The sequence below is a fragment of the Eubalaena glacialis genome, chromosome 15, assembly GCF_028564815.1.
Source record: "Eubalaena glacialis isolate mEubGla1 chromosome 15, mEubGla1.1.hap2.+ XY, whole genome shotgun sequence".
Lineage (NCBI taxonomy): Eukaryota > Metazoa > Chordata > Mammalia > Artiodactyla > Balaenidae > Eubalaena > Eubalaena glacialis.
This window is the reverse complement of record NC_083730.1, coordinates 66,188,005-66,203,290: the sequence shown is the minus strand read 5'-3', so window position 1 is coordinate 66,203,290 and position 15,286 is coordinate 66,188,005. Positions and strand designations below refer to the sequence as shown.

The following is a 15,286-nucleotide window of genomic DNA, read 5'->3' as shown; positions in this document are numbered from 1 at the left end:
GAATGACAAATCCTGTGTGGTTCCCCCTACATGAGGTCCCTGGGCTTGTCAGATTCAGAGACAGAAAGTAGATGGTGGGGGCCAGGGGCTGGGCAGGGGTGGGGGGAGGGGGAGTTAAGTGTTTGTTGGGGACAGAGTGTCAGTTTGGGAAGATGAAAAGTTCTGAAGGTGACAGTGATGACAGCTGCAGGACAGTGTGAGTGTACTTGATGCCGCTGAGCTGTGCACTTAAAAATGGTTAAAATGGCAATGATTTTTAATGTATATTTATGTATATTTAACAATTAAAAACTGCTGGATTGGGCTTCCCTGGTGGCGCAGAGATTGAGAATCTGCCTGCCAATGCAGGGGACACGGGTTCGAGCCCTGGTCTGGGAAGATCCCACATGCCGCGGAGCAACTAGGCCCGTGAGCCACAATTGCTGAGCCTGCACGTCTGGAGCCTGTGCTCCGCAACGAGAGGCCGCGATACTGAGAGGCCCGCGCACCGTGATGAAGAGTGGCCCCCACTTGCCGCAACTAGAGAAAGCCCTCGCACAGAAACGAAGACCCAACACAGCCATAAATAAATAAATAAATAAATAAATAAATAAATAAATAAATAAATAACAAAACCGCTGGATTATCCACAGTCTGCAAAAAACCATGCTGTTCATCTCAAATTGATCAAGTCCTCAACTGTCTCTAAACCAGCAGTTTTTCACACGGTAGTTTTGTCCCCAGGAGCTTGGGCAGCATTTGGAGACACTGTCGGTTGTCACACGGGGTGGGTGGAGGCCGGCCCCCTGCAGTGCACAGGAATCTTCAGGGCAGGTGTCACAGGGTCTGGAGCAGCTCGCAGTGCGGCCACAGTGTTCTGAGCCCCTCAGCCTGCCTGGCACGCAGCTGGGTGGCAACTGGGTGGGCGAGTGCCCCTCCCACGGGAGCCACTCTCCTGGCTACGTGTCCACGAGGCCTGGTCTACCCAGCCCCCTTCCACGAGCCCCCTGGTGCCCAGGGACCCAGACTTGCCATGAGGCAGGCCATCCAGCCCTGGGCTCAAGTCTGGGTGTGGGGTCAGGACCCGGGAGAGAGCCCCTCCCAGCACCAGAGCCCGGCCAGTCCCATTGGCTCTGGAGCAGAAGGGGCGTGCAGGGCAGGCGATGGTGGGATCTTTTTCACTGACCCCTGTTGCTCCTCTGAAACCACCAGGAAAGTCACTGAGGCTTCACAGTCAGAGCCTGTGCCGACCACCGACCCCCGACATTCAACCCCAGGAGCTGGGCTCTTGCTGGCCCCTCCACCGGCCCCTCCTGGCCTGCCCAGCGTCTCTCCCTCTGTTTGTGGGGTTCTGACCTTCCGGGGGCCAGGCCCAGGGTGGGGAGAGGCAGGGGCCAGAGCGACACTTCCAGGTACGTCTCGTGCCCGCCCCACAGTGTTTGCTGAGACACAGTTTCTGCTCTAAAGGCCCACATGTCCCCCAGGGAGGGACAGGGATGCCCACCAGGATCAGTTGGGGGCGGCTGTGCTCTGGGGAGGGCAAGGGGCTCAGGACAGGCTGGGCAGAGGCAAGACCCCTCGGGGGCGGGTCCAGCTGGCCCTGCTCAGGACCGTGCATGACCAGGCTGGTGGGTGAAGCCTCATGGCAGCACATCCACCCACGAGGGACGGATGGATGGGGATGCACCCCAACGTCCACAAAACCAGGACACGGCCAGGTGAGCCCGGCAGGAGGTGGGTGAGACATTCATCCTTCCGTCCACAGGACCCGATGCAGACGAGGGGGGAAGGCGGCCTGGACAGCCTGGGGAGACGGGACACGGTGGGACACGGTGGGACCCGTCTCCACACTCGGAAGAGGCAGAGCTGCAGACACCAGGACGGACAGGGCGGCAGGGCCACGGGGCGACTACGAGGGGCGGGGCGGCCGCACCGGGTGGACTGCAGCTGTCGTGAAACAGGTCCTCTCGCTGTGAAGATGGAGCCAGGCCTGCTCACCCCTTCCTGACCGGACCCCACCCTGGTGCTGCCCCTCCTCCCTCCACGCCCCGTGTCTGAGCTCGTCCATGTGTTGGCGTAGTTCTCGGGTCTGTTATTTATTGCTAATCACAAAACAGCGCCTTCTCCCTCTTTACTTCTCCAGGGAGGTAAGAGGGCCATCGAGGGCCGGGGGTCACGGCCAGGAAGGCAAGGCTGCAGCGGGTGCAGCCGTGGCCTTGGCTCGTCCTGCCCACGAGGAGAGATGTGTATCCAGAAAGGGGTCCATCCAGGCCCACCTGATGGGCTATCCCATTTTTTGGGCAAGTGGCTGCAGGCCCCGGGGGCCAGAGTTCACCTGATACCTGGAGGCCGCTGCTTCACGCTGAAGCTGGGCGCTGGCTACACGGGGCTGAGGTTTTTCCCTTCATTTTGGTCTCTGCTTGAAATTTCCAAAAAAAAAAAAAAAGTCAATTGTTCAATAAATTCTCAAGATTGATAAATTTTATGTTGTGTAATGGTAATTCCCTATATAGTCACATTCTAACTCAGTTCATAAATCAAAATTTATGAATAAAATAAAGCAAAATTTCCCCAACACTTAAACACTGGTTGCAAATTCATTTAAAAACTCTTCTAAACATTTAACAAAACGACAGCCTCACGTCTACTTCCAACGTCTCAGGAGAGACTCGCGGAAGCTGGTTCTCGCCTGTTTCTCTCCCTCCAAGGCGCATCCTCAGTTCTGGAGTCTCACTTTGTAAAGGTTACAAACACTCTAAGGCCCTCCATTAGGAGGTGGGGTCTGTGTCTCCCACACACCAGGGCTAGGCAAAGGCGGCTCTGGGTGCCCGCCTGGCTCGCTGGCCAAGCCCTCGGTGCCCCCACGAAGAATGACTCCCCCAAGGCCGCCACGCCGAGAGCCCACCCGAAGGCACCCCATGGGCGGTGCCCCCGTGCCGCCTTGTCCCGTGGAGAGAGACAAACCGCCCGGTGGGCCCTCCGCCTTCCTGACTGATGACTCACGGGCATGCCCCTGAGTCTGGGCTGATTATTAACATCCCAGCAACGGGACCAGACCAGGGACTCAACTTCTCAACATGCACGTCTTGACAAACAACAAACACACAGGCATCCTGTCATCCTGTCCTCTTCCTGCTGCTATAACAAAATACCACGGGCTGGGCAGCTTATCAACCACAGAGACTCTGCTCAGTTCTGGAGGCTGGAGGTCTAAGACCAAGGTGGATTCGGGGTCGGGCAAGGGCCCCACATACTGGTTCGGGCACTAATCCCATTCTTGGGGCTCCACCCTCATGACCTAGTCACCCCCCAAAGGCCCTGCCTCCAACTGCCATCATGTTGGGGGTTAGGATTCCAGCCTATGGACTGTAGGGATGCAGACGTTTGGGGCAAAACAGTCTTCAGGCGCGTGCAGCTACCTGCTGTGACAGTACGTTTCTGGCACACTTTGTTATTAGAGTGTTGATGAAGATTCTTGGCCTATTTGAACAGAACCAGTGACTGTCACCGTGATGCCCATGGCGGCCCCTGGACCCTCAGCACTGCTCCTGGCCCCTGTGAACACATCCTGGCCTGTGGCAGCCGCAAGATTCACCGCCCCCCCCGACCCCCGTCTGCCCAGTGCCACGAAAACAGCTCTGCTTTAAGGCAGGAGCCACACACGTCTCTGTGAAGGGCAGGTAATGAACACTGGCCCTGGGGCCTGAGGTCCGGGCGCTGTGCACAGGGCGCCGGTCTGCGACACGGAGAGTGAACCTGCCCGCCAGCTCCGAGTCTGAGCGCCCAGGGCAGGTGCTGGCCGTGCACGCAGGTGGCTCCTGCATCCTCCTGGTGGGATGAGGGAAAGGCCAGGAGCGCCTACTCATTTTCCAGTTCAGCCACCATGAGTCTGTCCTGCTTCCTCATCTGTGGCTGTGCCTCCCACTCAGACGCTTCCCCGAGTGGATCCTTTTGGAACTGGTGGCCTCTACCTGGTGGGCACGGCCCCACCACACAGCACCCGCCTTGCCCTCCCCACCTCACTCAGCTCCGTCCGGTCATGCGCTTCCCGCCTGCCCGGATCCCGAGGGGCCTCCAGACGAGCTGGTGTGAGGGTGGCCGCATCTGGGCAGGACCAAGCAGCCCCAACACACAGGAGACCAGGGAGGGCGGGGAGGGGCCTGCACACCCACCCCGGCCCAGGTGCACAGCCTGCTCAGCTTAACCCCAGACCAGGCTCCCCGCAAGGTGCCAGCTGGTTGAGCACCGAGCCTCCAAAGAACCTCGGGTCATCTCCTCTCTGCACACCGCTCGCAGAGCTGCTCCTGCAGAGACACGGGTGGCAAACACCTAACAGCCTTGCTTGCTGGGGGTGCAGACGCTCACGGCACGTGGCACAGAGCAGCCTGCAGGACAGCCCTCCCCAGGGAACACCTCGGTGGCAGTGTCCAGCCCCCGGGGCCGTGTTTACAGAGCACGTGGCGGTCTGACCTCTCAGACATCTTGAAGCTCATGGAGCCCAGGAAAAGGTGAGAATTCCCAACTGTGCTGCATCCCCTGGTCACTTGCCCGGCCCGCCGCTGACCTCTTGCTCGTCCAAGAGGGGCCAGGGCAGTGCGATGCTGGGATGACCATGGGACCCACCCATAGAGTGCCAGGCGGCTGGAAGAGGGCCAGGCAGCGGCGAGCTCAGGAGAAATGCCTGTGTCCCCAGACCCACTTCCTCTGGTCCTGAGCGTCTGGCGGGGCTGTCACAACCCAACTCGGCCCCGTGCATGGAGATTTGGCCACAAGATGTCCTTGGGACACTGCTCACAGCATGTGGCCTTGGTGGGCAGCCCAGAGCCCAGCTCAGGGCCAGCAGCCGTGATCTTCTGGGAGCCTGTGCCTTCAACAGAGGTGAGGGCCAGGTACGGATGGACACTGTGTCTCCCGAGCCCTCTCCCTCTCCGGGGCTGAGTCACGGCAGGCAGCACGCACGGCTCACCCCCAACGCTTGGGAGGCACCTCTGGCTTCTTGTGGTGCCCTGTCCCTCTGCCGGGAGGACACGCTGCCACAGCTGTTTTCGTGAATTCAGTGATTCTGCCAAAGGACCGCTGAGCTGATGGCGCGGATGTAAGCGGGCATGGGCACCACGTCCTCAGCCACAGCCTGGTTTTAGAGGCTGCCCCAGCCCAGCGCCCGGCACCTCGGGGTCACAGCTGCGGCGGGACCTGCGGAATGACTGGTATGTTCACAGCTATGCTCTAGCGAGGAGGCCAAGTGGGTCCTGAGACAGAGTCCTTTGCTGTTTAGCACCGGCCTCTGGTCCAGTCTCCAGGACAGACCCACGGGAGGGGACGCTGGCCTGAACGTTGGCTTTGCTGGGGGTGGGGGCACATGAGAGATGCAGGAGCCCGGCCAGGCCGGAGAAGCAGAGGTCCACCTCCCGAAAGGGGCACCCAGTGCCCTACTGCCTCCCGTGGAGAAGGCAGAGGGTGGGGTCCTGAGCAGACCACAGTGCCCAGAGGACGCCCCACATGCGGGGTTCAAGTCTCCGCAGCCTAAACAGAGCCGCCCGTCTTGCTGGCATTCGTGATGTGGAAACCCTTCTGGATGCGCACCACCCCCCAACATCCCAAGGGCCGCAGCCCCTCCCAGATGTGCTGGAGGAAACCCGGCAGCACCTCTGTCCAACTGGCCCATGGGGAGGCCCGTCCCTGAGCTGGGACGGTGCACAGCACCCCAGTCAGGGGTGTGGGTCTGGGGGGCCCCGGCTGTATCAGCAGCACAGGTTGCAGGCAGTGTGGTGGGCACCTGGGCCTGGTCGCGGGGCAGATACCTGCTGGTCCAGGTGACCCAGGTCAGACGTCTGCTCTCTGGATCCAGAACGCTCTGCTCTGCCCACAGGGACCAGGCCAGGCTTCAGCGGCTGCCCATTGGCTCCCCTTGCCGGGGCCCAGGGTCATCCGCCCACACCCGCAGCTCTGGACCCTTGTCCACCACGAGGCTCCGCAGCCCCAGGACCCGTTCCCACTGCCGCTTCTGACCTTTGGGGCAGAGAGACCACAGAGCTCTCCAAGGATGCAGGTGGCCCTCACAGCTGTGGGGAGGCACATCTTCTGGAGCCCAGGGAGGGCGAGCTGGTCTCCCATGAAGCTCCCCCAACACCCTCGGTGCCCCCTCTCAGCACCCCACGCAGTGCTGGCATTTCAACCCCACTTGTGTCCCTCGTGGCCCCTGCTTCAACCAATCAGCCAAACCTCAGAGCCCTTCAGCCCCCGAGCTGAACCTGGAGGCCAGACTCTCCAGCAGGGCCCTGTTCCAGTGGGTTCGGCATCCCGCCACCTGGATGCACACGTGTTCTCCAGATGCCTGGGAAAGCCATGCAGCCCTTCTGGAGCGCAGCCACCGCAGACCCCACCCTCTCGGGCCTGCTGGGACCCAGTCTGGTTATAAGCAAAGTGCGGAGTAGGGGGGTCCTGAGTGCCCCTTGGGGCCCCTGCCTCGGGGGAGGCCATTCAGGTCCTGCAGCCAAAGGGAGGCTGACCTCAGGTAGGGTGCGAAGGGGGCTCTCCCGGCAAAGAAGCTGATGGAACGAAGGGGTTTGTGGCCCCCAGCTTGGTTGGGCTCTGCCCACAGCCCCCATTCCAATTTTCAGGGTCCCATTTCCTTCCCAATCAACAGCCCAGCCTTGAGAGCAGCTGTCCTGAGGTCTGGGCTCGGCCCCACGTGGGAGCAGCTGGCAGCTACCTTGTGTGAGCGGCTGCAACAGTGCCCTTGGTCCCCGTCTGTCTTGCTTGAGCTGCTGGGCTTTACACCTAGAAGCCATCCTGGGACAGCCACCTGCCACTCTCGGCCTCACTCCACGAGGTGGCCCTTCTTTCCTCCTGCTGGTCCTGCTGGAGGCCTAGCCCTGTGCCCTCCCCGCCACCCCCATCAGGGGCCCTCTCCCTGCCGTGCTCCCGTCAGGAGCCCGTCACCGGCTCAACCCGGTGATGCAGGAGCTCCTGGCCGTCTGCGGTGTGAGGAGCCCAGGACCTGGGGCCCACACTTGGCATCCCTGCTGGACGGACCAGCCACCCTGCCCAGTGGAGGCTCTGAGGACAGACAGCTCTGGGCTCTGACCACCCAGGGAAGCAGGGGGTCACCTGGGAGAATTCGTACCTCAAGCCTGCAGGTTTGCAAACAAGTTTATTATCAGGCGCCCCCGGGTCGGCCTCTTGTCTGGGTTGCTGGTGCCCAAGGTCTGGCCTGGTTATGCTTTAAACGACAGTCACTGTGGCACAGATGCTGTGCTTCATGAAAGGGAGCAGGTCCCATGCAGAAAGGAGGCCTGAATGACCGGCTCTTCCCATGACCAGAGGGGCCCGTGGCCCATGGCCTCCGACCCCTTGCACCACCTTCCAGCTATCCAAGTGTCCTCACAAGGAGCCACGAGTCACGTGCGCGGGTAGAGAGACCAGACACTGATGCGCTGATCCCCAGACCCTGTGGCCAGCAAGCCGTCGGCAGCGAAGGCCACGCAGTGCACGGTGGCGCTGTGGAAGGCCAGCACGGCCAGCGGCTTCATCGTCCGCCAGTGAAACACACGGACGCGATGGTCCCAGCCCGCGGTGGCCAGGATCCTACGGTCTGGCCGAATCTTGACGTCGGCGATCCCGGGGTTGGTGAGCACGTGAGTCCCACGCACCTGTGATCAGAGCAGCAGGGAGAACCGTTAGGTGGCTTCTTAGACCTGCCTCCGCGCCTCTCCCTCTACCAGGACGCCCCCGTCAGGAACAGGGAGCCAAGCGCTCCTGCCAACTTACTGCCACCTCCTGGAGCCAGCACAGGCGACCTATGCCTTTGGCCAGACCCTCGGGTTGAGACAGGACAGACCTCAGTGGACTGCTGCCTGGGCCCTTCCCCAAGGAAATACTGCCCCCCAGCGTCCAGGCAGCACGGCCCACTGGACGGCAGCAAGGTCAGTGGGTCCTCTCTCGCGAAACCTCACCGCACCCAAAGCAGGAGGAGCAGAAGGAACGCAAACCCCACCTTCAGCAAAGCCGGGGGAAGGGCAGCCCTGAGTGGCATGCGAGGAGGAAGGTCGCCTGGGGCTGGATGCGCAGCCATTGCGGGGCCATCTGGCAGCTCTGCCCCACGCTGACAACACACACTTGGCCATCGTCGTGATGACCCAAATGGCCACGTCCTTCCACCCATCCTGCCTTGGCCCAGCCCTGGGCGCCAGGAGTCCTTGCTGCCTCGGGGTCGCTGGTGTGCCCACAGCAGCTCCCTTTTCTCTGCTAATTCACCTCCTGTTGGGCCAGAGCAGCCTCAGGGAGAGTCCTTCATTTTTCAAAGACAACACAGGGAAAAGGAGGAAAGAAACTCGGCGAAAGATGGCAGCACTCCTCGGAAGCAACCAGACACTCACCAGGCACTTTTGCAAATCAGCAAAACAGAACTTCATGAAGCAATGATCTCCATAAAACAAGAACCAGGAGAGCAAACCCAGAGGAGGGAGCCTGATCCACAGGCACCGAGAGAAGCAAACATTGCAGAAGCGAGGGGAATCGGAAGAGACAGCAAAGGCAGGCGTGACCCAACCTGGGGACAGAGGCGCGGCCACTGGAGAGAAACAGAAGATGTGGAAGGCCGCACAGCTGCTCTGACCTTTGCCATTTAGAAAATCTGTTCTTGCTTCTAGAAACTGAAGTCTTAGGATCCACAGAGAGGCTACAGGGTGGTCACAGGAAGGTGCGCTTGATAACGTCATTGGACGCAAAGCTGATTAGTCCTTTTGACAGTCAGACAAAAGGATCAAGTCAACCGTGAGGGCAGAATGGCCCATGGCCACGTCTGGGCCATGTCTGGGCCAGACGGTGGGGTGACGCCTGCGAAGCTGGGAGGGGAGGCCCGAGAATTTTATATCCAGCCAAATTGTCGCTCAGGTATGAGAACAACAGATGAGCATTTGTGAACATGTAAGAACCCAGGGGATGCGTCCCATCAGCTCTTCCTGGAGAACTAGGAGATTAAGTCCAGTCTCTTAGGAGAAAACAGGGGAACGGCAGCAAGTGGCCTGGCAGAGAGTAGGGAACATAGTCCCCTGCAGGATTAGGCCTGAGACAATACGGGGATCAAGGCTACAGAACCGGTTGTGTAACTAACAGAAATACAGGAGGGCAGCAAAAGAGACGGGTGTGAAGTTCACTGATCTGCTCATCTTTGTCATCTGGGTCGAAGATACAAGTCAGCCTCATTCTACGGAGATTATCTGACACCCACTGAGGTGCTGACAGAACAACCTCACTTCCTCTCCCCACCCAGGTGTAATCGTTTCCTAGTATTTGCCCTTGTATTTCTCTGAAAAGGAATAAAAATATACTCAACAGACTTTTGACTGGATTCCAAAGTTAAAGCCAAATGTGTGCTGTGAACGTGAGAGACACCAAACGAATGACTGGCCAAGAAACCCCGGGAGCCAGCAGACGAGAGAGTCGGGGCCCACCCTGGGGACCAGGGAGCACTCGGACAGACTGTGCCCACACTTGACAATGACAGAGTGTGTACAGTTCACAACGAGAAGCTGCGAATGTCTGCTCAGCAGACAAACAGACACCCTTCATGAAGCTGGGACTACAGGAGGTGGCTGTGATGGGCAGCTGGTGCCAGACCACTCCGCGTGCTGCCAACAACCACCAACTGGACAAAAGACACTGCGTGACTGCGTCCAGGCACCAACACCGGCGGGAAGGGTAGCTGACAGGGGAGCCTCCCAGAGGCCCGGTAGCTCTCTGCTGGGGGAATGTCTGGCCGCAAAGTCCAGGCGGAGCACAGCGGCCACGTGAAGCCAAGGAGGTGATCAGAGGGTGGAGCCGCTGGAACCTGTGGGGTGAGGCAGCAGCATGGAGGGGGCTGGGGGAGGGACTGCAGGCCATGTGGGTCCCACGAGTCCTTGTGAGGGCTGGGCTGTGCCCACTCAGGGCACCACACAAGGTTAACCGGCCAGTGGCTGCTGCAGGGTTAAAGGGAACGAATACAAGAGATCAACAGTGATCTTGGACCCAGCAGCCGAGGGTGACATCTGTGTGTCCACACAAGACCAGCTGAGACCCCGCGTGGCCGCGCTGCAGGGCAGGCATCACACCCTGGTTGGGCCTACTCTGGCCAACCATGATGAAGCTGGAAACCAAGCCCCACAAGTGCGAAGGGGAGGTACAGTTTGGAAGGTGAGTCCCACCACATTACAGGAGCCTGGGGATGACCCTGGGCCCCACATACTGCCTGACGGAGTGGAAGCCAAGCCCATGGTGCAGGTGAACAACCGCAGGGATGAGAGTGATTGCTCTGCAAAGTAACAGAATCCAGTCTCCATCTCCATCAGTACAGTGTCTGGCACAGACAAAAATTACTAGACACCCAAAGAAGTAGGAAAAAAAGCAGTTAATGGAAACCAGCCCAGAATGGCATAGGTGTGGAACATATCAGACAAAGACTTTAAAGCAATATTTAAATGTTCTAAAAAATGAAAGAAAATGCAAATAATTATCAAAAAATTGTCTTGATGAGTGAACAGATAGGATCTATTAGCAGAGAAATGGAAATTCAGAACCAACTCAGAACAGCCAACACTCTGTGAAGGTGAAGAGCAAAGCGGGAGGACCGACTTCACAACTTGCTGTGAAGCTACAGGAATCAAGACCATGGATTTTGGTGGAAGAACAGACAAACAGATCAGCGGAACAGAACAAAGAGCCCAGAAATGGACCCCCATAAACACGTGACCTTTGACACAGGAGCAAAGTAGCCTTTTCAACAAACGGTGCTGGAACAACTGGACGTCCACATGAGAAGAAACGAATCCAGACACAGACCTGCCACCTTCACAAAAATCAACTCAAAATAGACCAAAAACCTAAATGTAAATTGCAAAACTATAAAACTCCTAGATGACGACAGGAGAAAACCCAGGTGACCTTGTATTTAGATACAACACCAGAGCACAATCCATAAAGGAAACAACTGATAATCTGACTTCACTAAAATTAGAAACTTCTGCTCTGTAAAGACACTGTTGAAAGAATGAGAAGACAAGCCAAAGACTAAGAGAAAGTATCTGCAAAGACGCATCTGATAAAGGGCTGTTACCCAAAATACACAAGAACTCTTAAGAAAATGAGCAACCCAATTTAAAAATGGGCAAAAAGCCTGAACAGACACCTCAGCACAGAAGATACACAGATGGCACATAAGCATGTGAAAAGATGCTCCACATCGTATGTCATTAGGGAAATGCAAATGACAACAACCAGATACCACTGCACATCTGGACACATGTCATTATACATTCATCCAAACCCATAGGATGTACATCACCAGAAGTGACCCCTGATGTGAACCATGGGCTCTGGGTGATGATAAGGTGTCAGTGGAGTTCCATCGATTTTAACAAATGTCCCACTTGTTGGGGGGGGATGTCGATAGTGGGGGGACTGGGGGTATATGGGAAATCTCTGTACCTTCCTCTCAATTTTGCTGTGAACCTAAAACTGCTCTAAAAATAGAGTCTTTTGTTAAAAAAAAGCACAATAATAGAAAATGTAGAACTGAAAAGCTAATAACTGACGTGAAAAATGTGTAGGACAGGCTTAACAGCAGATTGGAAATTATTATTTTTTAAAAGTCCGTAAACTAGGGGACATTATCAATGGACATTATCTGACCTGAAGAAGAGAGAAAACTGACCAGAGCCTCGGGGGCCATGGCACAATGTCACTCAGGGAGGTCAGACCCCTGAAAACCACAGATAAAAAGAACGTCTCGGGAGTGGCCGAGGAGAAGCCCCACGAGGTGACCAGGAGCGAGGACCAGACGCCACGAGTCCCCAGCAGACGGGGGTCACCGGAGACCACGTGTCCTCAAAGCACACGAAGGAAGCAAACCAAGTGCTCCAGAGAAAAGGCAGAGGTTGTCGCAAAGCATGAAAAAGCAGAGCCCCACTAGAGGGCCCGACAAGACGGCCAGGCAGCGCACACGGGACAAAACAGAACCCATGCAATGAGGTCGCGTGCGCGGCTGGCCCACGAGGGGGACGCCTGTGTGTGAAGGGAGGCTGAAGGTGAAAGATGGAAAAAAGCTACAGAAGGAAGTAGCAGCCAGTAGACACCTGGCCTGAGCCATGTGAATCGTTGCTGAAACGGGCTTTCAGGCAAAAATCCTTTCCAGAGATAACAAGGGTTCAACCCCCCAGGAAGATTCAAAATGCAGACCAAGAACACACAGGACCCAGGAAAGTCACCAAGATGGACCCAGCAAGAGCGCCCGCCAGAGGCCGTAGCATGCATGGCTCTCGGCCCACGTGGCCCACGTGAACCACACGGCTGCCTGAGGGGCAGGCGCAGCTGGGTGGCGGGTGGCAGAAATACCTCTTTCCAAGCATGCGGGCCACGGGAACCTACTGGCATTTCAGGGAGCTGGTATCACTCAGAACTGGTTCTCCAACCACAAATGGATCAAGTTAGAAGCCTAGAAATAAAAAATAACTGGGGAAAGAATCAAACATTTGGAAACATAAAAACACTCTGATCAGCTCCGCAGTCAGAGAACAAAGAAAAATCGGGCGCCCGGAAGTGAGTGTGATGAAACCCGGTCAGAGCTGCACATCGAGCCTGGAGGACCCAGGGGAGGAAGAGAAAGGTAGACGGGAAATGGGGAAAAGATGTTTAAAGAAAACAAACGTAAGCCTGGTCAGGAATGGACAGGGGACAGTCCTGCAGATAAAACAGGGATGCAATCACAAACAACTGAAAAAGGTCAGTGCAGCCAGCACGTGGGCAGCGCCCCTGCGGCAACCCATCCAGCCCCTCCACATCCGCCTGCCCTGCCTTCCTGCAGCCTCTGTCCAGTGCCCAGGCCCGTGATGTCCCGGGCCCGTCCTCCTCCGTCCATGGAGACCAGCAGCGTCCCCGCATGTCCTGCGCTCTCTGCCACTCCGATGCTCTCGTCCAGAGGAATCCAGGCTCAGTGCTTCCTGTCTGTGCTGCACACAAGCAGCCATAACCCACTCACTGGGCGGGTGCCCAGCACGGCCCTCACCCCCACCGCCCCCTCCCTCGGAAGTTGGTGCAGCCATGCCCGCATGAGAAGGCAAAGCCCACACGTGTGCCGGCGGCAGGGGTGCGTCAGCCTGAGCCCCGACCCATGGACAGGGACAAAGTGATCGTCACAGCCCCCGACTCTTCCTCTTCCAGGAACTCCGCCCTGGGCTTGGAGCAGTGGGTGCGCCGGAACCCACTTGGGGGCCTGCTTCAGGGTGGATTTGTTAACAATGGGGATGTTTCCCAGGGAGTAAAGGGCTGCTTCCAAATCTGCCATCTGCTGGTGGAGCCGGGAGCCCAGGTGGGGGCCGGGGAGTTGCAGAGCAGCCTGAGCAGTGGTCCTTGCGTGGCTGGCTGCGAGTCAGGCGCGGAGCGGAGCGCATCCATGCTAGTGTTGCCACCTGGGAGGGGCTGAGATGCCCAGGACGGCCCAGGGGAAAGGGGACAGGAGTGATGCGCCCCCACCCTCGCAGCCCCTCCTGGAAGCTCAGAATCAAGGCACAAGGCCCTGTCAGTGGGGACCTGGACTGGAAGAGACCAGTCCTATCGGGGCCCACCAGCACCCGTGTGTGGTCAAGGCGGCCGGAGCCCCGCCCATGGTGTCCCGAGATGTGTGTGTGGGGGGTGGTGGTGGTGTTGTGCCCATAGCTCCTCAGCTCGGGGCCCCATGGTCTCCCTCGCACCAGCCCAAGTGTCCCGCTGCTGACACTTTAGAGGGAAGCCCCCAGCAGGGCTGGGGAGCGGGCGGGCAGTGGCCACGCAGCAGGGAGGAGGGGACGCCTGGCCGACCAGCCGTGGGCGTGGTGGGGGAGAGTGGTCGTCTGACTCCAGCCTGGGTTGGCTGGGGTGGGGGTCTAGCTATTACTTCAGGGCCTAGAAATACCGCTGGCTGTAAATCAGCCCCTGCTTCAAGGCCGTGGACCCTGCCCCAAGTGTGGGAGGGAGGGGCAGGTCTGTGCACCACCTGTGTCTGACGACAGCCAAGGCCCAGACCCCGGGCTCGAGGGGAGCAAAGCGAGCAGCCCCTACAGGTGGGTGAGCGTCCAATGTCCTGGAGAGGGTGGCTGAAGGCTCCAGTTACCGCTGCGGCCCCTGGCCAAGCCCGTCTCGGACCCGGACCCTCCAGGAAGGATCCCGGCCACCAGTGGCTCTCGCAGAACATGACCTCAGGTGCCAGGAATGTGCGCGCAGCACGGCCCCATCTGGTTCCCATTACCCTCACTCCACGCGGGAGCCCCATCTGCGCCTCTGCAGCGCCCGCCCGCCCACCCGCCCGGGGAGATTGATTTGGGCTCATTAAAGCTGCTGCCGCGAGGTAAGGCACATCTTTGCCCATGTGGCTCCACGGCCAGCACCTCAGGGCCAGTTGCGGCACCGAGGGCCCAGGGAGAGGTACCTGCGGACACTGCAACGCTGAGGCCCTCGAGGCCCCGACACCTCCTCCTTGAGGCCTGCGTTCCAGGACCTGAAGGTGTCTGGGCCTCTGGGGACATGGACGTCTCCAGCGAGGCCACAGTGGGCGGTCGGAGGGAGGAGCGGCGCCTCCTGGGATGCACGCTGAGAGAGGCCCCGGCCGCGGCACAGCCTCCACCAACCTCCCGGCTGGCCTGGCCTCCCTATCCTCTGACTTTCCAATTCATCTGCACAGTGAACCTCCAGCTCTGCGCTGGAACATGCCCCATAAATTTAAGTCTGAAGTTCCTGCAGCTGTTTCTCCAACAAGCCAGGGGAGACCAGGCCGACCTGGGCCAGGACGGCAGGAGGGGCCTCTTCCCGGGGTCCTGGGGGCAGGGCCTGGGGGCACTGCAGTCGGTGGGGCCCTCAGGAGAGCCACCTGGGTCTCTAGGCCTTTGCAAAGTTGGGCTGAAGTTGAAGTCACAGCAGGACAGAGTACTGGACCTCACTGGGGGTGGGGATCGCTGCCTGGTTCCCACCAGGCAGGAGCAGAGGAGGGTGTGGGGGGAACCCCGATGCCCGCCTGGCCAGGCTCTGTGTCCTTGACGGCTCAGAACATGAAGACCCAGCACCACGTGGCTCCGCCCCATTTCTAAAGATGAGCACCATGGTGACTTCCACTCCCACCACCCACATCCAGGACTTCAAGGCCTTGGAGACCCTTCCCCTGGGATGGATGCTGGAGAAGCTCCACCCCCACAGCCGGCCCCAGCCCCGTAGGGAGGCCTGTTTGACCCCATCCCGCAGGGCCTCTGTGGACTCCCTGGGACACAGGACAGGAAGACGGACGGGAAGCTGCTTTACTGCA

General features: G+C 58.7%; 1 protein-coding gene across 2 annotated transcripts in view; it reads right to left on the bottom strand.

Moving 5' to 3' along the window:
• Window positions 1-7,134: 7,134 nt before the first annotated feature.
• Window positions 7,135-15,286, bottom strand: part of GNB1L (G protein subunit beta 1 like) — a 45,597-nt gene continuing 37,445 nt past the window's right edge. For both annotated transcript variants that reach the window (XM_061169855.1, XM_061169854.1), the window contains exon 7: window positions 7,135-7,631. In XM_061169855.1, the coding sequence (XP_061025838.1) occupies window positions 7,380-7,631 (252 nt within the window). In that variant the 3' untranslated portion in view covers window positions 7,135-7,379. The remainder of the gene's footprint in view (window positions 7,632-15,286) is intronic.